Source organism: Hippoglossus stenolepis, chromosome 12 (assembly GCF_022539355.2).
Source record: "Hippoglossus stenolepis isolate QCI-W04-F060 chromosome 12, HSTE1.2, whole genome shotgun sequence".
Taxonomy (NCBI): domain Eukaryota; kingdom Metazoa; phylum Chordata; class Actinopteri; order Pleuronectiformes; family Pleuronectidae; genus Hippoglossus; species Hippoglossus stenolepis.
The window spans coordinates 9,942,165-9,965,008 of NC_061494.1; the positions used below are offsets into that span (position 1 = coordinate 9,942,165).

At 40.1% G+C, this 22,844-nt stretch overlaps 1 protein-coding gene across 9 annotated transcripts in view; it reads right to left on the reverse strand.

The window, feature by feature from the left end:
- micu1 (mitochondrial calcium uptake 1) overlaps nucleotides 1–22,611 on the reverse strand; it is a 34,020-nt gene extending 11,409 nt beyond the window's left edge. The window contains exons 1-8 of one of the 9 annotated variants that reach the window (XM_047342283.1): nucleotides 22,472–22,611; nucleotides 17,462–17,626; nucleotides 15,599–15,794; nucleotides 11,499–11,661; nucleotides 8,904–8,947; nucleotides 6,289–6,300; nucleotides 599–604; nucleotides 228–236 (exon numbers count right to left, since the gene is read on the reverse strand). In XM_047342283.1, coding sequence (XP_047198239.1) covers nucleotides 228–236; nucleotides 599–604; nucleotides 6,289–6,300; nucleotides 8,904–8,947; nucleotides 11,499–11,661; nucleotides 15,599–15,794; nucleotides 17,462–17,626; nucleotides 22,472–22,596 — 720 coding nt within the window. In that variant the 5' untranslated portion in view covers nucleotides 22,597–22,611. Of the gene's footprint in view, nucleotides 1–227; nucleotides 237–598; nucleotides 605–6,288; nucleotides 6,301–8,903; nucleotides 8,948–11,498; nucleotides 11,662–15,598; nucleotides 15,795–17,461; nucleotides 17,632–22,471 lie in introns of all 9 variants that reach the window. The other 8 variants (XM_047342291.1, XM_047342286.1, XM_047342284.1 and 5 more) reach the window with 8 other exon arrangements.
- Nucleotides 22,612–22,844: the final 233 nt, after the last annotated feature.

A 22,844-nucleotide genomic window follows, 5' to 3' on the forward strand; every position in this document is an offset into this window, starting at 1 on the left:
GTGTGTGTGTCTTAGAGCAAAGCTCAATAAGAGACACGCAAACACAGAAAAACACACATGCCCGCACAATAAGTTGTTGAACCAGTATGAGTATGTATACACAGTCACAAAAACATTCATGCAAGTGCTGCATACACATGAAGCCACACAGGCAGGTGAGAGTGGTAGTAACATGTTTATGGTCAGTTCAGATACAAAACACATTAGTCACCAGAGGTTGTACTCACAGTGTGAAACTGACATAAAGAGAGGGAAAACATCACAAGAGCACAGACGCACACAATCGATTAACCATGTCTTTAACATAACCCAAAAGTATTAATCGTTAAAAAACACAAACTGACTTTATCTCTTTCACACGCGCACAAACGCACAGATATCTATCTGTCAGCATGTGTATACTCACAGCATTGCATGAAAAAGTGACCTAATCACATGCACACTACACAACTCAGTGATAAGACACTTGAAAGACAGTTTCCCGACTAGTACGACGCTCCAATTAAGAGAGTGGACAAGACGGACAGAGCATGCCTGAAGAGGGGTGGGGGGGGGGGGCTGCGGGAGGTTGGGCCTCGCCGAGCCCGCGTGGAGTTACCTCCATCTGCAAGGGTCCCATTTCAGAGGAGGAGGAAGGAGGAGAAAAAAAACTGTTAGAGAGCAGCACGGCCTCTGCTGTCTTTAGCAGGGCCTTGAACGACAAAATCACATTCACATTGTTGCACGCAGTACATCAACACACACAGCAAAACATCTTGTTCACAACAAGATAATTGGGGGATACCATTCAAATTAAGAATGCAATTATGTTTTGCCATCTCTGCGGTCTATAATTACAATTTTCACGCATGAACAACAGTAGTGCCGGCCAAAACTGGAGAGAATAAAGCAAAGACTGTTATTTGCCCAAAGTACAAAATGATACTGCTCCACTAACAAGGCTCTTATCTTAACCTACTGTGTCTCCTTTTTCCATCTTTCCAAATATTGTCCCATATTATCTTAAAAAGGAAATAAATAAACTGGGAAAACATATGTGAATTCTACAATTTGGTGGTCTCCCCTTTATAGCATAACATGAGCAAATTCTTATAAATCCTTTCCTCATGAACCCACTCCCTCCTCATAAGACACAGACCGCATCATGTCCGCTGAAGACAAATAGTGTAAGCTTATAAAATGTAACATCAATTTGTGTCTTTCTTCACTTTTACATACTGAAAATACAGTAAATTGTTATTTTTACAGTCACAAATTGTTTTTTACAGCATAAACAGAGAAGGGAGTGGGAGTGAGAGGGGTAGGTGAGAGAAAAGTTATTTTGGAGCAAGGATACTGGAGATGTAACAAAAAACACAATTAAAACTCTTGGTGTCATAAGAGTTGAGGCTTTTAGGTGTTACTAAGTGATAGTCTAAGTGGAAGAGAGGACTAGAAAGACAGATACAGTATGTACATAGAGGAAGGAAGAGCAGATTGATAAAGTGAGAATAGAAGAGGTTGGCATTTGCCTTAGTTTGGAATGACGACCCATAGACAACGCCTTCTGGGCCCGAGGTGAACCGGAGTCCAAATGTTATAATAACATTAGACATAATAACTCACTATTTTTTTTTAATCTTATCTTCCCCTTTTCTGTCATTGGTGCAAGCTATAGCTTCTAACTATATTGGATGCTCCAGCAATAAAACAGTACTGAGTAGTTAGACTGATCTCACCCATGTTGTTTTGTTATTAGAGTAGAAAAACTTCCAAAACAGATATATCATCCAATATATATATTTAAGAAAAATTGGCAATGATTCCTAGAATGTCATTGTCAAGCCTTTCTGACAAGAAAATTTAATTCAGGCTTGATATTTTACACTTAAACCATAACTGTTATATAAAAAAAGCTACAAATAAAACACCAATACAACCGAATATATAAACTTAAATTAAGAAAATGATTGTTTAAATGTAAAAGATAAACATAAATGCACATCTTTTCTGCATTTTCTATTCTGCTCGATACAAAAAAATGTGTATCAGCAAATGCCGATTCTGATATATCTGTGAAAAGCTCATATAAACCAATACATCGGTCAGGCTCTAGTACAAAGGTGCATATATAAAATAAATGCTTAAAATCTCATCCATAAGAGTTATTAGGTTACTTGATTCCCCAGACATACTTAGACTCTGTCTTATTAGTTTAGTGTTTCATCAGTTTCAATTCATCATTAAGTTAATTAAGATTCATTCTCCTGTCAGTGTGTATCACTTGGTAGATGCCCATGTGTATGAGTGCATGACTTCTTTTTTAACTTCTGCCTTGAGCCCACTCATGTGATCATATATGTCGTCATGTGTCGACAACGTTATGGCCGAGTCCACGGGCTGTGTCCAGATGACAGCCTAAACCATCCAACTAGCCTGTGAGCTGAGGCAGAAACGCAGTGCTGACAGGGCTGCCGGCTGCACGGTGCTGGCGGCAGGGCAGTCAAATGTGCTGCAGTCATATTACACACAGAGATGGGGTTAAGGGTTCGGTCAGGGGTAATCTCTCCACTCCATCAGGCTATAGCCCAATGGCTGCCTGGGCCAAATTTAAACTCACCCATGCTTTAACAGCCCAACAAATGAGACTCATACAAGTTAAAGCACAGCCAGGAGCTTGCATGCAAACGGGATAAATCTCCGTCTGCTCATTTCACATGAGAGGCTAAGAGACACTTTCTAAGCACAATACTGGAAAATGAGTTAAAAACTTGGACAACATAGAAGTTCTTTAGGAATCTCACATTTCACTGTTAAATCATCTGCTTTTATCAAATATCTCTGATGGCATGAAACTCAGCAAATTAAAAATGATTTTATTAATGATTTCAATTTGTTGGCTTTCTTTTACTACCAAACAAGCATATAGCCTTACATTATCAAATCAATTATATGGCACTGTTCTTCTGGCAGGTTAAATTACACTACAGCATTTCTGAAACCCTGCGTCATAATAAGCAGTAAATTGTTGAAGCGAATATGAGATGAGACATAATTCAACACAGTATCCTACAGTCTTCTAACATTAAGATATTAAAAATCTGTCATGTACCACCCATGCATTTCTGCTAGCTTTACTCTCATAATTTACAGTGAGCACTCTGTGCGGCCTGGCATTCAGCTAAGGAGCTGATGACAGTTCAGTCTTGGCCCTCTCTAATACCACTGTCCCGGCTGCAGTGCTCTGTTATTGATTAGACTCTGTCCAACACTGCGGCTGCAGACAACCCGATAACAGGACAGAGAGAGAAGTGGATGATGAAAGAACGAGATATAAGCCATGTAGTTTGTCAGCTTTCGCACTACAGAGACAATGACTTTTCTAGGATATTGTCATGAGTCTGTTGTCGGCACAGTCTCCTCTGAGTGCCACAACAAAGAGATGCCACCAAGGCTCAGGAAGCAAAGGGATGAAATCTGCTCCCATTCTCTCTGTCTATGCATGTGTGTGTGTGTGTGTGTGTGTGTGTGTGTGTGTGTGTGTGTGTGTGTGTGTGTGTGTGTGTTTAAATGATGCCTGTTCCCACTCGACCACTCATCTCTTGTACAGGTGAGTCTCAGTAGAAGTCAGTGTACTGGAGCATCACGCCAGTGGGGATATACAGATTTAAAAAAGCAAGAGACGAGTGAGTGTGTGAAAAGAGAGGGGGACAGGGGGTGTGAGACACATGCATTAAAAATGGATCAGTAGCTTTATGTCCTTTGTGCTGCTTTGTGTGCTGTGATAGCTGTGGGGTTACAGTCACTTTGACAGGTACAATAAAAAAAAGAAAAGGGAATTCAGTGTCTGACATTTATGAATGATGGCTGAAAGTCGTCAGTGCACTTGTCCTATACTGCAACACGGCCTCCATCCAAGCCTAAAAAAAAAAATCACCCACTTCATATAATTCTATACTAGATACTCAGCCTTGAACACCACAGTTAACTTAAACAAAACCCATCCTTGACCATCCGAATGGTTCTGAGTGAGTAATTTCTCCTGCATGACGACACCTTGGGACAAAAACATCACAGTGTGTAGGTGCGTGGGCAGGTGTGTGGGTGAAGAGAACATTATTGTATTAGCTTTCCACCTGTAGTCCCAGGGGTAGCTGCAGAGCAGGTGTACTGTTAATAACTCATAATTATTCTGGGAGCACGTTGAGAATAATGGGCCATGATGTGGAACGCTCAATGAACACATTTTTGTCACTGAGGACTGGCAGCTGTCTCATAAGGGGAGAGGGGGGAACCAAATTCGCTGACCGGGTGTACAGACAAGCCAACCTCTTCTTGATGAAGAAAGGGAAGAGAGAAAGAAATGGAGAGAAGAATTTGGTGTGTAAGTGTGTTTATGTGCAAGTTTTCTTAGTAACACCAAAACAGACAGAGAGGGAAAATAAATCGTGTGACAGTTGAAGACAAGACAGAGTAAAAAGAAAGAGAAATAGCGCAGTGACGGTCCAAGCAGCCGCCTCTGGGAGCTTCCTGCGAAATCAGAAAGAGTGAATATGACAACACTTGGTGTAACAAGAGGCTTGTTTCCATTCAAGTAGCCCCCACCACGCTCCATCTGAGTGACAGGTGTCTGCTCTCAGTCGTAACAAGTCATGTGGCAGATGCTGTGACCTTACAGAGAGAAAGGGCCACAGCATGTAGGAACAGTTTCGACACATATTAGATCAAGTACTGCCTAAACCATGCTCTACAGAAATCATGCAGCATTGACATCCGAACAATCCAGAGGATGGATTTGTGAAGGCTACCAAGCACATCAATACAGCCTCAATGTTAGCTAGAAGAGCCATCTCCTGGGTCCAAAACCACCCTATGATGCCACCATGCGCAGAGAGGGGGCGCCACCACCAACTACTTGCTCTGTGAGACACAGACAATAGAGCAGTGCATGCTGGGGAAAACGCTTGAGTGCCAAAGCAAGTGGGAAGCTAGAGGTGATATTTTTCAGAAGATATGAACGGATGAGGAAGAAAGGTGTGTTTAAAAAGCAAGACAAAGGGAATGAAGGGGAACAGCGCTGCTGATTTAGTATTGACCAATAAAGTTCCTGACAAGTGACTCATTCTAGCAGTTCTCTGCATCTCAGCTTTGCAAGACTTTACATTCTTCTTGTAATTCCACTATTAATGTAAGCCAGTGCAATTTGGGGCACTGACTAGTTTGTCCATTATGTAGCATTGCTGCAGTGTTTAATTATCCCTGGGCAGGTAAAGTATAAAGTATTCACTGTTAATAATTCAACAGAGAAGGCATGGCATACAGCTGCCTCAAACAAGCTATGCAAAGAGCACCAGCTCCAGCACACTGTCCAATAACAATGCAGAGGTTGTGTTTGCATATCTGTGCGCTCACAATGGAGTGCATGTCAACTTCAGTTTCTGACGCTCCCCGTCATCATACAGTGAATATGTTACTACTTGCCCTTTGCTGTGTTAGGCTTATCTTTGCATCATCTTGACTGAAAGAAGCATTCAGATGCACTTAAAGATCAAATCCTTTGGTAGATAAAGATTACAGGTCAATGCTACTTTATCTTCACTCATCAAAACAAATGTAAATATCATAACTATTGAATCACAAAAGGTTTCTCCAGTGCACTGGAGAAACCTTTTTGGGCACGGCTGGAAACTAGGAGCAAGCAAATCTAAAATAATCAAGCTCAAACACATTCAGAGAAGTCTAGGTGGTATTAGACTTTTGTATGTGAGTGATACAAGGGATTTAAAAGCTCTGGTATATGCAATTAACAGATAAGGTAGTGCTGGAGAACACCACAACAATAATTACACTAACGTTTCATCAAGTACATTTTTTAATTATGACATCTGGCAGTGTATTACTGTGCTTATCAGTGCGCACCTACTAAGCCCTAAACCGTTGATCAGCCAATCAGAAACATGTACATCCACTGGCGATGATGTAATCTGGTTTTAAGACAATACGTTACCATAACTGAGGCCATGTCTCTGGTTTCAACTTTGCTAAATTTGAGATGTGGTCAACACAGAGAAACTACTTACTTAGCTGTTCCCCTGGACTAACGACAGTGAATAGCTAGGTCACCCATACTTCAAGAGAAGAGTGACAGAGTGAATAATAGTAAGAAAGTAAAAAAATAAATACAAATAAAAATAAAAAAGAAGATAGAGACGGAAGAGGAAGCAATATAAAGGAGAGGGAGTAGGTTGTGACTACGAAGTGCAGTTTGTCATTCAAGTGCACACATGCTGCTTAGAACACACCCCATACCTGCCAGAAGTCCTGCAGAGAGGGAGGGGCAGAACCAGGGAGGAGATGGGGATTGGGGAGAGGGAGGGAGACAGCAGGGGAGGAGAGGAGGAGGAGGATTCGGGAGTTTGTGGGAAGAATGGGGGTTCAGTAGATGGAGGAGAAAAAGTGGGAATTTCAGAGGCGGGGAGTTGGCGATGATGGTTATAACCGAGGAAGAGAAGAGAGAGAAAATGGAGGGATTACTTGTTATGTGAATGAGAGAGAATGGCTGATACAAATTAATCAACAGTTAACAATGGCAAGGTCAGATCACATCAACATAAGATTACGGCAGCTAAAAGCAGGCCCACATCATGATCAGGGTGGGGAGGAGAACTCACATGGAGTGAATTAACAACAGAGAAAGATGCAGTCAAACAACTGGTTGAGCAAACAGAGAAATCCCATTTAAAGGCTCCTTAAATAACTGTGTTCCCATGGACAGGAGAGTAAAAATAAAACAAACAGTTTGAGTCAATATGGACAGTTGTTAAACAACCAAACAGGGCATGTAAAGTTTGCCTACATACAAACTGAACCTGGAACAATTGTGTGAGCAGGAGAGGGTGAGGAGGGGGATGTAGCCAGAGGTTTATAAAACGTAGTTTTATCTTCCCCTCAACTATGGACAAACATTATGCATGTGACAAATCTCTCAGTGGGCTCTGCTATTTTTAAATTAAACCACAGGAAGTGAGACATAGAGGTCTTGTAAGAGAGCTCTCGTGTTACTCTCACATAAATACTCTTCTCCTTTCAGCAGACAACCTTAGCCTCAATCATAGTTTACTCCAAGCTGAAACACTCCCCTAGCACTTCACCACACCCTCCATCAAATTCAGGATTTACACACTACGGAGATTGCGCCACTATACTCGCCGCAGCCATTTCATTTAGGTCTGATTCATGGCAGTTTTAAGTTTCATGTGAACTCGATTTCATGGCTTCTTGGCAGGAAACTGTAATGGTTCGTTCCTCCGCCAACTAGCTAGGGGTGCCCATCAAGCCAATGAGGAGGAGGCATGTGTCTCTGGGCAAAAAGAGTTGGATGGAGCCTGTGCGGGAGGGGAGCTCTCGGGCCGCTCTGACCATGGCAGGGAAATCTCAGGGGACATCCAAAGCTAAACTCAGTATCAGAGAAAACCATGTGTCCAGGGATTTGCCTGGCAAATAAAAGAAACACGAGGCCTGAAGATAGGAACAACATTTACATAAGCAGACAAGGGCCATAAATACACCCTGCTTCATTTCCATTTGAGGCCGCCACAGATCGTAATGTTTACATTAGATAAATATATTAGTATTGCACAAGATCTCCCTCTTTGTGACTCTCTAAGCCTTTTTCTGAGCATAAGAATATTTACAAATATTCAAGATATTCTGATTACTGACTTTAGTCTTATTTCATTATTTTTCATTCATAGTAACTAATAGTTGAGAAACAGGAGCTAACGCAAAAAAAAATACTAAAATGTATGTTCTGTTAAAGACTACGTCATTCCACTTCAATTTTGACTGTTGATATAATATATAATTTACATTTTTTCTATCAAAGTTGTACCTGTAGTGGAAGTATCACAGTGTGACATCAGGTTATTCACTTTCCAGATAGAAAGACAGTAAAATAAACAGACCGTAAAATACACCACTTGGCAGCTACACTTTTTATACTTTTTATGTTGCTGTAACCCCTCTGTCCATGATTAGTATTTATTTATTTCCATGACAGTGAGTTATTGCTTCAATTCATAAATTGTTTCTGTTTTATTTATCCATATATTTACATGTCATTTTAGCCAGAAAGATGAATGAATTTCGCAGTTTGATTTATATTGTACTTCATAGAAGAAGTTAATTATGCTATTATAGATCACTTATGAGAATTGAGATTCAGAAAAAGAAACATTTAAAATAAACTCAAACATATGCTACTTACTTATTACTAAACAATCTCAGGGAATTACATTTTAGTTTTGTGTTGAAAAGCAAGGCCCACTTAGAAGTTAGTAAACTGTGAGTTTACTGATGTTTTTCTTAAGAGATCATATCTGACTTCAAAACCTCACTTTCTAATCCCCAATTCTTTCCTGGGTTTGCATATTTAAAATCCACGGCCGGAACTGATACAACTCTGGTGTATTCTGGTATTATAAAGTCTAATTATCAAGTGCAAATGTAATTTGCTTAATCGTATGAAAGAAAGATCAATATTTCCGAGATAAATGACAAATTTCTGATAAGATTCTTAAATGATAACTTAACAGCCAAAAAAGAATATTCCAAGTTTAAATGATCAGTTTTCTAATTATCTGCATAAGAAAAATGCTGAAAAGTGAGAGCATTGTTTCTGGGACGACATTGGTACAGTTGAGTTGTATTGTAATATTGTGGTGACGGAAGCTTCAGACATCATCAACTAAACAAACATCAACAAAAAAATGTATTATCTGCATACCCACACACCATAAAAGATAATAGGTAAGTGGTAAATTTTATTTACTTTGGGATTAAAACATCTCTAAATCATAAAACTCCCTACAGCTGAACTCCAATTGACCTTGTGTCATTTTACCACCACAACGCCCACTTCTTACCTTCCCATCATAGCGCTTCACAATGAACTGATCAAGGCCTAGACCTGAAAAAGAGGGAGACAAACAGATTAGGGGTTTAATATAAAAACTTAAATGAGAGACAGACTAGTTACACAGACAAAGGCACAGATGAATGACATCATGAGCGCGACCAGATGGCTGTGTTTGTCAGACGTTTTATTGGCTATAATTTCCGATTCTGATAAATAAATAATAATATAAAATTTCCATTATATATCATGCATCCCTACTTCTAATCATCAGTTATTAGTTTATTATAAATTTTCAATCAGGATTTATTTTATAGATTCAGATCAGCAGCACAAAGATTGACTGTATATAGTTGTAAAATGTACATTATTATGGTTGCTTTAAACGGACATTTGGAGGTTATTCAAAAGTCAATGTCATTATATGATGCAAAGATAATCAATAATCACTTTAACAGAGCACATATGGATAAGAAAATTAGAGGTTTTCGCTGTGGCCCAGTTTCTGTTACTGCAGGTCTATTTCTGTGTCGTGTCTTTCTATGCAAATGTCATGGATTTATTTGCTAGCTAAATAAATTCTGCTCCCTGCAAGGAAAACATAGAAATGTGATTACTCACACTTTTCACTAAACTTAATCAAATATACTTTCAAAGATAGGTTGTGAATTTTGCCTCAAAAAGACAACCATACCCTCAAACTAACGTAATACGAACTAATAAACCTTGTTGAGGTGATCATTTTCTAAACTACTGTGAGACGCAGCAGTTGTCATCTATTAAATGGATACGTAAAATAAATCCACATGTATTTCTTCAGAGAAAAAAATCTTACAGGCTCTTGATCACACAGAAGCAGTAGCAGCACCACCAACTGACTGTCTTAATATTTAGTGACAGTTGGAGTATAATCTCATTAAACTGAACGGTAATTAGTGAGTATCATAATTCTGTTTGAAATTGGCTTCATCAACATTACAGAAAACCTAATCACACAAAAGACCTTCACAAACAGCCGACCACGTTCCTCTGCAGAAAAAATAATTCTTTAATGTTAGTTACTACAATAAACAGCGATTCATGGCCTGGAACTTTGAGCATAAACCCACATTCCTGAAACAAATATCATGCAAATAAGGTCTGTACCAATTCAAAGGCTGTTTCATATGAAAAGGGCATTCAACTTTTGCACAGATATGAAAGGAAACAGCTGGTCAATCCCCAGCAGCCCTCACTATTTTGCAATGTGTTATGAGAAGGGCAACATCCCAGTCATAAAATTCAAATTTAGCTTAACAAGTTCATAACAACCACTTGAAAGCAGCAATAATATCAGTCCCTGTGAGGCTGGACTTTTGGATTTGGGGAATGCTTTGTGTGATTGATATCTGTATCTCCCAATCCATTCCAGACAGACAATTCAAAATAAAACTCTTGAGTTATTTATCAGGTCTGGAGGTCGTTCATCATTTATCAGACAGAACAATTTGCTGAGTATTTAAGCAACAAAAGCAACTGAGACCAACACTTTTTAAAATTGAACAGGGAGTCTGTGGGTTAAGTCCACCTGGAGAAAGAAATGGCTGCCTGTAAAATAAACTGCAGTTTCTCCTCGCTTTTTCATCTGCTTTACTGTGCTTCTCTTATCCAATAGAGCTCAGCTCATCTTTACTTTAATTCCAGTTTAGAAAGTCAAAGACAGGACAATGAAATGAAGAGCTGGGGACTCATGAAGTGGGTCTTAGAATGGAAGGCCAATGGGGGCCAGGTCTTGAGCGTGGTTAACAGATGGAAGTGCTGAGGTGAGCAGGAATGGCAGGCCTGTATGTGACAGGCCCTGCTAAGTCCTTATTAAGTGCTAACTACGTTTCCATGACTGCGAATCCTCAGGATGAAACCGTTCTTACACACTGAGCATTCGACCACAGATCTATGATAGAGACGAATACACAGTCACATAATAAAATGACACATAAATCTAACTGGATTTTGGTTTTGAATAACAAGATTTTGGCAGATAGAGTCAAGACTTGGACTGAAACATGTGTATGCCAAGTTAAGCTCTCTGCCATCCCAATCCTCCCATGGCTCAAGATCAAGTCTCTCTCACTTGCTTCATGTGTGACGCCCAAGGTCTGCTCTGTTTTGAAGCTGTTAATTGATACACCAACTGCTGTGTCGTGATTCCCTCAACTCAATGTGATTGGACAGTTTTGTCGACCCCCCCTCTCCCCACCTCCCTGCATACTTGTGAACACAGTCAGTGGGATGGTTAAATAATGAACTATGCTAAGTCCTTATCTGCGATGTGTGTGGTACGTGTGAAAGCGTAGTCATATCTCTCCACCAGTGGGGCAATATGATCTCAGTCAGCACTCCTAACTGGAAACAACTCACCATGAACAGAGATGACCGTAAACTATCTGCATGCATGTAGTATGACACATGCAAGGCCTCCAGGGTTCATATGAGGCCAAGATATGCTGAAATATTGACTTTATTCTCAAGAAATAAATGAAAAATTTGTGAAACTAGAATATAGGACCATGCCAGTGAATGTTAAGAAATCAAAGAGCAAAGGTAGCAGGAAAGAAAAGAAACTCACTCTCAGGCTGCTTCTCATTGGGAGTGATGGAGCGTATGAAGTCCTGGGGCGTCATGTATACCTCAGCATCTCCATGCTCGCCAATGACCTTCAGGGTGGCAAAATAGCGGAAAATCTTGTCTGGAGTGGAGTAAGCCCTTATCCTGTTCTCATACTCCATCACCTGCAAACCAGACAGGAAGCATAATTAATCGAGCATAACTATAATATACAGTAGGGTGCAGAAAGTGACCAAAGATTTGGACTCCACTGTACCAAAACAACAACATCAAAGAAACAGCAATATTTAAATCCTGTGAGCAGCAAGGAAAATGGTCTGAGAGAGATTTAAGAGAGGGCAGAGTGGGTAAAGCAGTGACCAGAATAAAGAAGGTGGCAGCAGCAAAATAAGTTGCCAGTCCTGATGGGGAGGTATATTAACCCCGACTCAACTACCACATAATGAAAACAGGAAATGAACTATCGGGGGCCGTCTGACTGATGGGATAACATGAAAGGAGACTTCAAGTTTTCACAGCTTCCCACTTCAACATTGTAAACACATCTTTTAAGCTATGTTTATGTATGCTGTCCACACAATTCAGAAGTTTTGAGCCCTTTAAACCGAGACTTTTTAAAACACTTGTTTTAGTTTGAATACTGTAGGGTTGTGTTTCAGTATGTACGGGGGAAAATATGGACTTTTGGAAATGTTAACACAGTCACCCACTGATGGGTCTTATCAGTCTTGACAGATTTATCAGCTTTGAATGCTAAGCGTTTCTAACATAGTAGGGCCCTGCTCACTTCCTCTCTCACACACCAACACATTGACAATAGGACCAACTGTATAGTCAGCTGGTTAAAAACAACATAATCTGGTCTCCGCGAATAGAAACAACGTACATGAGTATTTGCACATAGAGCAATGACGTGAGATACAATCACAAGTGGTCACTCAAGACACAGGTGGAGACACAATTTTAATTGTTAGGTGTGAATTGATAATCACAGAGCTCTCCCCTTGTGCCTCAGATCACCTGAGGCAGCGTTTAATACCTGGTCTGAGCAGGGCCTCAACAACCGACCTTATGTAATCTGCTTTGTGTTTACACTGGCATGTGCATCACTAGTGTATTTGAATATTTCCGACTTTTTAGGAAATACAAAAACACATTTTTCAGCCTTGTTACTCATAAGCCATGTCAGTTTTTATTAAGTTTCAAATAGATGTAGCAAACCTGGGAAACTGACAGTCTGTCTGCGAGCAGTCTGCACAGGTGGCTATTTTATGTGACGCTGAATGATTGTGTACCCTAAACAAACTCCCTATGAAAAGGTAAAAGTTATTTTACAGCTTCAACTTTTTGAGATGATGCACCCACTTCAGTTTTAACATAATGAATGAGAATGACATACAGACTGATCAAACTAGATTTTTCTCTTGAGTTTGTAACTATGATTAAGAGCTAGGGCTGAATGATTAATTGCATTTGCGATAAAATCGCGATATGATAAAACGCGTTTTTCTAACCGCAACGTACTGACACAACTGAGACTTTAGTCACGAATAGGAACAGCACGTCGGTGGTGTGGAATTATTTTGGCTTCAAAAAAGATGATGCTGCGCAGTGTCAGGTGTTGTGCAGAGCATGCCGTGCTACCGTTGCTACTTCACGGGGTAACACCACAAACTTGTTCCAGCACTTAAAAAAATAACATAAAACCATGTACGACAGTTGTATGGCCAAAATGCCGAGCACCAGTGCACCAGACAAGCCAAATACCTCAAGACAGGGATCACTGACCGAAATGTTTGATAGTGTCACTCCATATGACCGCAATTCAAAACGGCACGGGGAAATCACTCGGGCGATAACCGAGTTCATAGCTAAAGATATGGTGCCTCTCAGCACGGTGACCAAGCCTGGGTTCACGGCATTGATAAATACGCTTGATAAACGGTACAGTATACCCTCCCGTACATACTTCAGTCAGACTGCCATACCGGAGCTGTACAAAAAGTGCAAAGAGAAAGTCGCCGCGGAGCTTAAAACGGTGGAGTTTTTTGCTACTACTACTGATATGTGGTCAAGCCGCACATCTGAGCCTTACCAGAGTCTTACAGTCCATTTTATTGATGAAGATTTCAACCTCAAAGCTCGCTGCCTACAAGCTGCGTACTTCCCAGACGACCACACAGGGGAAAATATTGCAGCCGGCCTGAGAGAGGGGCTTGCCAGCTGGGATCTCCACGAGGAGAAACACGTCTGCATCACGACGGACAACGCGTCAAATATGGTGCTGGCTGCACGGCTTAATGAATGGACGATGTGTTGGTCATATTTAAATCATTCATTACGTTTTGTTGGGAAAAAAAAAAGAGGATAAAATAAAAAAATCGCATATTAAATCGCAATCGCAATATTGGGGGAAAAAAATTGCAATTAGATTATCTTCCCAAATCGTTCAGCCCTATTAAGAGCTTATCCTGCTCTTTACAGAAATCCCTACAAGTGTGTTCGATAAAATAAGCAACCATCATTGTATGGGCGAGAAGGTACAGTCATGTGGAAATGTGTAGAGCGTGAGTGACACGCTGTCATCTCTCTCTAGCTCTCATCTCCTGAGATTTACAGGCTACTAAACTTGGCATCACCCACAATGATTGAGACTGAAGTTTGTTCTTTTGACCTTTCAGCATTTTATGCTCCCTCTCTCTCTTTCCATTAAAAAAATTGCATTTACACAACTGTGTGTGTGTGTGTGTGTGTGTGTGTGTGTGTGTGTGTGTGTGTGTGTGTGTGTGTGTGTGTGTGTGTGTGTGTGACTTATCTGACACAAGAGTGGTAAATCAGTTTAAAAGAAAGGAGGTGGAAGCACTGAATTTTAAAACACACACGGGGAATATTCACATTTACTGCATTGGATTCTGAATGTTGCAAAAACACAAATGAACCAAAAACTCAATGTTAATATCCTAAAAACATGCTAATGTTTAAGTACTTCCCACAACATGTATGCAGGACTCACACATATGTGTAGGAGACTTCAACTGAAACTCTGTTTATTCACTTTGAAGTGGATGACATCATGCATTGCCAGACTGCATTGCATAGCGCTGCTTTTGCTGTGCTCGGCAAAAGAGCTCAACTTTTCATGCGGCAACTGAGGCACCAGCCAATCAGATTGTGTTTAAACAAACACTAAAGCACAAGCCCTATCCAATCAAATCCAATTAATGCGAAAGAGGCCGCAGAAACAGATGGCTAACCTGCTGTGTGTTCATCTGCGGATTTTGTTTCCCATGCACTTCTCTTTAGAATTGCATTAATAGCTAGCATGGCACGAAAGCCAGCTACGTTGTGTTTCTCAAGCATGAAATTGTTGTTATGACGATCGTGCCAGCACCAAGAGTCGGGCACGCCCACCGTTAACGCAACGTGTTTGTGTGAGTCCAGCGTTACTTTAAACGTCTCTCAACACTTGAACATTTGGATGGCAATACCAGTTTGAAGTACGGATGCACATTAGGCACATGGACGGCAAGACTCTTTCTTTTATATAGTGAGTGAGCTGGCATAAAAAGTCAATTTTTACCAACACACCACTGAACCCTATGTTGCTTTGAACCAGTAAAACAGTTTGCTCCCTAGAAATACATTATGCTTTCAGCGCTGTATGGCTGCTGCAGCAGCAAGAGTGATTGCACAATTTAAACATCTGCACCCATTTGTAAGACTTACTATTGCATCATGTTGTTTGAAAAAAAATAATGCATCTAATGTTCAATGCCCTCCTTTCCTTCTCCAAAAACAATATGCAGAATAATAAACCATGTTGTTACAAACTTGGCATAATTTTCAAAACCCTTTGTTTCCTCTGCTTGTCCTCTGTGGCCTAATTAAAAGCAATAAAATCTTATGGGTGGTACATTTCTGTTATTTATGAAGGCAGAAACGTGCGCTGATTACAATTGTTTTTCTTCGTAAAATATTCTGTCAAAATATACTGACGTGTGCATTTTTAGCATTGATTGGGAGGGTGTTAAAACACCATTCTGGATGTGAATTAAATAGGGGAGTGTCTAAATGGCAGAATGTTTACTGTTTATTGATTACCTTGCGGTCACGGAATCCAGAGCGTGGCTTCTTTTTTTTTCCCTCTGCCCCTTCATCCTTCACTTCCTTATCTCCGCTGCTGGCCTCCACCGATTTCTCAGACTCTGTCTCAGACTCTGTATCCCTCATAAAATCAGCTTCCTCTCCTCCTGGTTGCTCAGAGTGTCGAACAGAAGACCCAGCGTCTGCATAAGCTCTTTTTTTAAACAAAGAAAGAGATTAGACAAAGATTAATACCTGAGGAATAGTTCGATACTGACTGTCAAGAAGGTTAAGTATAGCAATGTCTCTGTGTTTTGCAGTGGTACCAAGTAGAACAGGGGGAGTAGGTAGCTGAATAGGATTTTGTATGCATTTGTGTGCTGTGGGTATGATGCAAAGCAGAGATAAAAGAAGAGGAATGAGAGAGATTATCTGCTGCACTGCATTTTGCTTGTCTGTGCAATACACAGAGGTTTACCATGCCAACTCCAACTTGACTATTTTTCTGGCTAAATTGAAAATTGGAATAATAATAATAAATAGCCGGGTCTGTCTGAAGCAGGCTGAATAATTCAGTTTAATGAGACACACGGAGAATGAAGCCTGGGGTGAAGGCCTGGAACAGTCTCGTCCCATCAGTCTCAAATGCCCTGAGGTACCATCCATCACTCTGCCTACTGCAGCACAGTCACTGTGTCCCCATAGAGCTCTCAAGTCAACACGCTCTTTACCATTTTGCCTTAACTAAACACCAGCCTTCTTAGTAATGGATAGTCATAAAAACAATGTGACACCCCTGGGATGATGCTTGTGATGTCAACAGAAATGCAGGTAAGCAACTTTAATAGGAGGTTTCACTAACAATTGTGTAACGTTGGGGAATTGAATCTGGCATGTGCTCAAGAGTCAAACTAATGTTAAAGACTGCACTGCAAACAAATGCTAGTTAACCTACCTAATACAATGCACACAAAAGAGTGGAGTGTAAAATACAAATAAATACAGATAAAAAGCAATGTGAGAAATGAAAACAGTCACATGACATTATTGCAAGGAACACTGTATTTAAAGGTGGAGAATTAGTTTGTGTGAAAAACTGAAGGTTTGCTGGCAAGCCAGTAGCAATCAAAGACAGTTTTTCCCATTAATTACCTCTGCTGTGGTGGCCTGCCACGGTTCCATTATAAATCAGAATTTCATTTTACCCTCCAGAAAATATGAAAAAATCTCCATATTTCTCTTCATTTTGCTTTCATTTTTTGTGTTTTGCTTCAACACCCCTCTCCATTGACCTGTCATTGACTGGGACAAATCCTGCCGCCTCGATGGGCCAGTGGATCGTTAAAAAATCCATCAACGTTTTAATCGTCCTCTTTGGACAGACGGAGCTCAGAATAACATCCGTACCTTCTGCTTTAACTGTGCATGTTCATGTGATGGGCATGGAGCTCTCAACAGGCAGGCAGACCTCTGCATAACACCTGGTATCTATGTGTACCTGTCATTTGGATGTGCATTAGAGCAAACTGCATGGTTTTTCACTGGGCAGTCCCCCATGATCAAAATGCTCGTCTTGACGGAGATCGTTTAACGTATGAGAGTGAACGCCTCACGTGTCAATGGAAGTGAAGCTGCCATGCAAGGGAACTTGCGGTTGAGTGTCTTCCCCAAGGACATTTCCAAGATGAGGACATAAGAAGTCATGGATTGAACCGCTCCAACCCAAAATTCTGTGTGTGTGTTCTTATGTTTGCAAACCAGATTGTCTCAAACTGAATAAATGATAAATTATGTATTTCTTAAAGTAAGTGTCAGAAGGTCATTATTATTTTCTGAACAGTATGTAGAAGTGCACAAATGTAGTCATGGTATAAGACCTACCTTTTCCAAAGCAGCCCAGCGCTAGCAGACACACCAGTTACCCCAGCCAGGGCTGCCAGCATCAGCCTCCTCTGGCCAGGCCTTCGCACTGCCCCACTTTGGTAGCGTCGGGACAACTGCGCTAGCCCCACCGAAACAGCGGACAACAGCCGCAAGCGGAACATCCTGCACTGAAAAAAGAATTAAGAGACATAAAACTGACACCCTATTAAATTAGAAACACTCCAGGTTAATTTCATGTCAAAAAAATATTGTCATTGTATAACTACTAATGTGCAAACTGTTTAACTTGTATCTTCTTTAATTTCTGAAACATGGAGGGTTGTGTCCCTGATAAACAAGTGTTGGATAAAAATTGTGAAGTCAATTCCACCTATTAATGATACGTGCTTGAAATTTTCAGGGTTGCATTTCCATTTTCAAAGGTTGGCCTGTAGTTGCATATTTGATGATATTGCTTGCTGGAAATTGTGTTTAAAATCATTTTGGGATTTGAAGCCCAAAATTTCTTCAAACTGAACCATATACCTTTTCAATTTTTGTATTATTGTATGTTATATTGATGTTACAGGAATTACTTAGTAACTAGATGTCTGAAACTTTTTCAGATTTATGACGCATTGAAAAATGTATTTCATGATAGTATTGCCCATGCATAACAAAGTCTACCCTAAAAATCACATCATTACAAAAATTAGAAGTTGGAACCAAACTATAAAATATGATTTTCACAGGTTTTCTTTTTTTCTTGTTGTGCTATGGCTTTTGTTTGCACAGCTGTGTGCTTTTGTCATTTGTGTCCCTGTCCTCCCTGTAACCTTATTCTGGTAATTAGCTGATCATGGTCTAACACTGTTTTCACCTGTTCCTCATTGTGTTAAACCAATGATGTTATCCCTGGTTGGTTCTCAGTGTGTACTGAAGCCTTTGTGTGTGACCTGTCCCTGTGCCACCAGTGGTCTGTGTTAATGAACAGAATAAATCCTGGCTCTACAAGACTGAGATTGGAAAGATTAATTGGAAAAACTAGAAAATATAATGTTTATTTATTTATCATTATTTTCTTTCTCACTTGCATGGCCACCTATTTACTTGTCAGATTGACAGACAACTCCACCTCAAACTAAATGGCAAAACTAAATTTTCAGTGCATGAACTAACACAAAACACAGCTGTCCAAAAAACATTCAGTTAAGTGTCCAATTACTTTTAACCGTTGCAATTCGGGTACTATATGTTAAAAGGGCCTATATCTCATATACAGTTCTTTCAATATTAATGTTCACTCACTTGAATCAACTCTGACACTTGGCACTTTAATATAGTATCCATCATTGTATTGCAAATGTAATATTCTAGAGCTCAGAGCCTGAAAATCAGGAAAACTCTACAGCAGTACATACAATACTCACGGTCAGGACTGTATGCATCATCTCAAAATCACAGACATAGGCACACAATCCAGTGAAGTGCTGTCAAGTAAGGATTTGGAGAATGTGACCAATAACTAATTAGCACTTATCTCAAAGCTTAGAACAACTGCAGCTAACTCTTGGGACCTGTCATCAAACCTGCACTTTGGGCAAAGAAAAATCCACCCCCGACTTTCAATGTGTTAATGTCTTAAAATCCTCACACACCTCAATTAATAAACAACAGAAAGCCAGGGTAAAACTAATTGCCACCATTGCAGCTAAGCTCCAGAAATTCGTTTTTAAACCAGGCTGTTGCTTAATTAATCAGTGTCACGGGAAGACGATTAACAATTAAGCAAAGTGGGCTACTGGTGTGCATCTGTGGCTCATGTGTGTGCACTTTTAAAACACTGCGGGATGGAGGAGTTCATCTCACTGAGGCCTGAAGCTGCTACATGTCATTATGCTATCAACAATCCAGAAACTGTTGGTCAAAAAGACTCGACAGAAAGACAAAAGATGTCATTGTCTATGCGTGATTGTTCAGCAGGATGGAAAACTGACAGACTGAGACGGAGACCAAGTACACATGTCTGAGAAGCCTGGTCCTAAAACACATGCACCAAAAGACTACACAAACCAGAAAGACAAACACATATCGAACATGAGGTCAGTGGTTGGTCCATACACATGTATACTAAAAGTACCTAACAACAAGAACAATGACCCATATTAGTACATAGAACGAGGCCGTAACTACTTAATATTACATAATTTCTCAAATGTATCACTAAGGGAATTTGCCGATTTCTGCTTGAAATGTTTTTAGAGGTTTTATGTTCAACTGAGAAGATTTGTTTAATCACTGCCCCAACAAAACCATGACACAAACACATATGCCAGACAAGTCCAAATCATACACAAGAGGCAGAGGGCCAAACACAAAACACAGATTAATCTTTCTTGATCACTTTGGCCCAGAGCTGCCAGCTGAGGTCCGCCAAATTTTGGATAGTGCAATTAATGTCTGCCTGGAGCTTTGAAATATGCTTATTGAGTTTAAATGAATCATTTTCAAAGTGAGAGTTACCTATGATCTGTAAAATCCCCAGCTGGGGAGCCTGGAGCTTGTACAGAAAATATTTTTTACAGCTGAGGCATACAAATGCTTTTTTTCTAGTAAAAGAACAGTAAAATAAAAAACTGATTACAGATCACTGTGTTCTATAAAAGAATATGTTAACTCCTACATCAACATCAGCCAAATAGGACTTGAGTTTAACTACAACGCTGCCCTCCTGATAGAATAAGGCATGGAACTTTATTCAACATATGGATGTCTCAAGCTGTTCCGTTTCACACATTCAGTCCTTAAAGTCAGGTGACAAAGTTCAATTGAATCAGGATTTAACCTGGTACCTAGCAAATCAATATCCGGCTCTATCAATCTCCTCCACTTTACAGTCACATATACTGTATTTCAGTTGTGTGGATTATCCCATCTAAAAAAAAGGAGTGCCACCTCAACAGCAAAGGGCACAAGAAATGATAATTTATGTCTTCAGTTCAGACTTAGATATACATTATTCTAAAATGATAGTAAACTTAGCAGTTCCAAGATGCTAAATTCTGCAGTTCTTCTGTTGCGCAGGGATGTTTTCTGCCTCTGAGCGATAAACATAAACAGAGAGCGGGTATTATTGTCAGGGGTAGCAGAAGCGCTGAAGAAGAAAAGTTTTAATGTATACCTTCTACCCTCAGTGTCTCATGAAAACAACTGTCACCAATTTGGAAGATTAAACCTCTTTCAGACATGAACCTCAGAAAATGTCCATACAACTGGGTACGCCTTTCACATATAAAGAACGCAGCAGAAGATTCCCACAGTCAGACATGTTGGAAACAACAGGAAAATCTCCAGAGCGTTCAGGTGAGGTGTGGCATCTGGGTAGAGCATGCTGGAGGCGGGACATAAAATATAGATTCCACTGCTGAAACTTGACATGCAGACAGTGGGAGTCACCATGAACAAGAGTGAGGTGAAATATCTGTGTCACCTCTCAAGGATTTTTCAGAAATAATATATGAGCAAGTTATGAGTGCCATAATGAAAAAGATGCCAACTTTAACATTAATTTTCTCAGATATTCTACAGTAAAATCTCTAGAGGTGTTCACATCCACAATTTTCTATATTACTGCACATGGCTGCTTTTTCATCAATTAATACAATCAGTCAGACAAACATGAACTCTGTTTTTATTTAGAAAGTGCTTTAAAAAGTATTATAGACTGTAACTGTTGTGCCGTAATTTACTAAATAAGGTTTTCAATTCAAAAATCTGACTACAACAGTAATGTTATGACATTCATTCAGTTTAGACTTGTGTGCTGCACCAAAAGCTTAAAAGGACAAACTCTGATTATAGCCTTTACTGTATCAAGGTGGCCCCACCTGGTCCCCCTTAGCAGCGCCACTGCACTGGTCAACAAGAGACTCTGCTCCTCTGATGTTTTCTAATCACTCACACTTAGAACTAATCTTTATAAAAACCTGCTGAATTCATATTTTTGTTCCTGGTTAAACGGGGCATCGCTTCTTCTGCAACAATGAAGTTAAAACACTGCGTTACGTCGTCGTAATGATGCATCTAAGAATCGAGAAATTTCCACACCTCTTAAAATCACTTGAAACTTGAAATGCAGACACTGGGAGTAACCATGAAGAAGGGTGAGGTGAAATATTTGTGTCACCTCTCATGGATGTTTTTAAAATAATATTTAATATGAGCAAGTTATGAGTGTCATAATGAAAAAGTAGCCAACTTTCCCTATAATTTTCATAAAAAACATTTATATATAATCATTAATGAATTCTTGTTATTGTCTTGTGTGGACATCACGTCAACCATCCATAATAAGTGTCATTAAACAAATTAAAGTTTGTCTTCGGGTTGTCTTCCGCTCCAATAGATACACAGGGTGAATTACCTGAGAAGTTTATAGCAGAATAAATAAATGCAAGAATATAGCAGAGGTAACCTCAACACTAACCTGTCTGACAGTGATAAAGTTTTTATTCTTCCAGTTTTCACTCATACATCTGACCATACAACATTAAATAAGTCTTCTCAGGAGAGTTGGGGTGTTTCACATCAACATTTAACAGTGTCGTTAAAAGCACTAAACGTTGAACGGAAAATGTTTGTAAGTCAGAAATATAATGTTTAAGATGCGGATGTTGTCATGTTTGACATGATGCACAAGGAGCTCAATGTTTTGTTTTTAGCCCCAAGTTAAGCTAACTGACAGCAGACTTCTGTAAAACAACGTTTGTCGTCAGCTGTCTGCTCACCGACATCAACCGACATGTTTTCACCGTCAGTCCTCAGCATGTATGACGTATTACCATGATGTGACGGACTTAACTATCGAGTCCAGCCGTCACAGTATCGGTTCGTGGGGCAGCTAACGCTAGCTAGCCAGCAAGCTAACAGTGGACGTCAGGATTTAAATGACAACTGTTAGCTCCCGGTTAGCCGCTACATATCGACGACGTGCTGCTATATTAGCAAAGAAGAGACGTGGTTACTCACATTAATGACAACTTAGACGCCGGTCGCTCCAAATGTGTAGCTGCGTCTTCTGCGTTGGAGAGTCCGTCTGCAGAGATGGAGCAGCAGACAGCAGTTCCGTGTTCGGCAGCGGGGCGGGGCAACATCTGCGCCCCACGCCCCGCGCTGCTCAGCCGGGGTCACCCTCCCTCCCTCTGCCGCTGGAGAGGAGAAAGAAAATGAGCATTAAATGATGAAATTAGTCTTTTTCTGTTATCTCATCAATGAGGAACATTGTATGCCCTCATCCATTACCACATATAAGAGATACATGTTTTAAATTAGTCGTCACCAAAAGATAAAACATCTGTATATGGAGAAAATACTTGGGTATTATAAATGAACCATTGCTTCC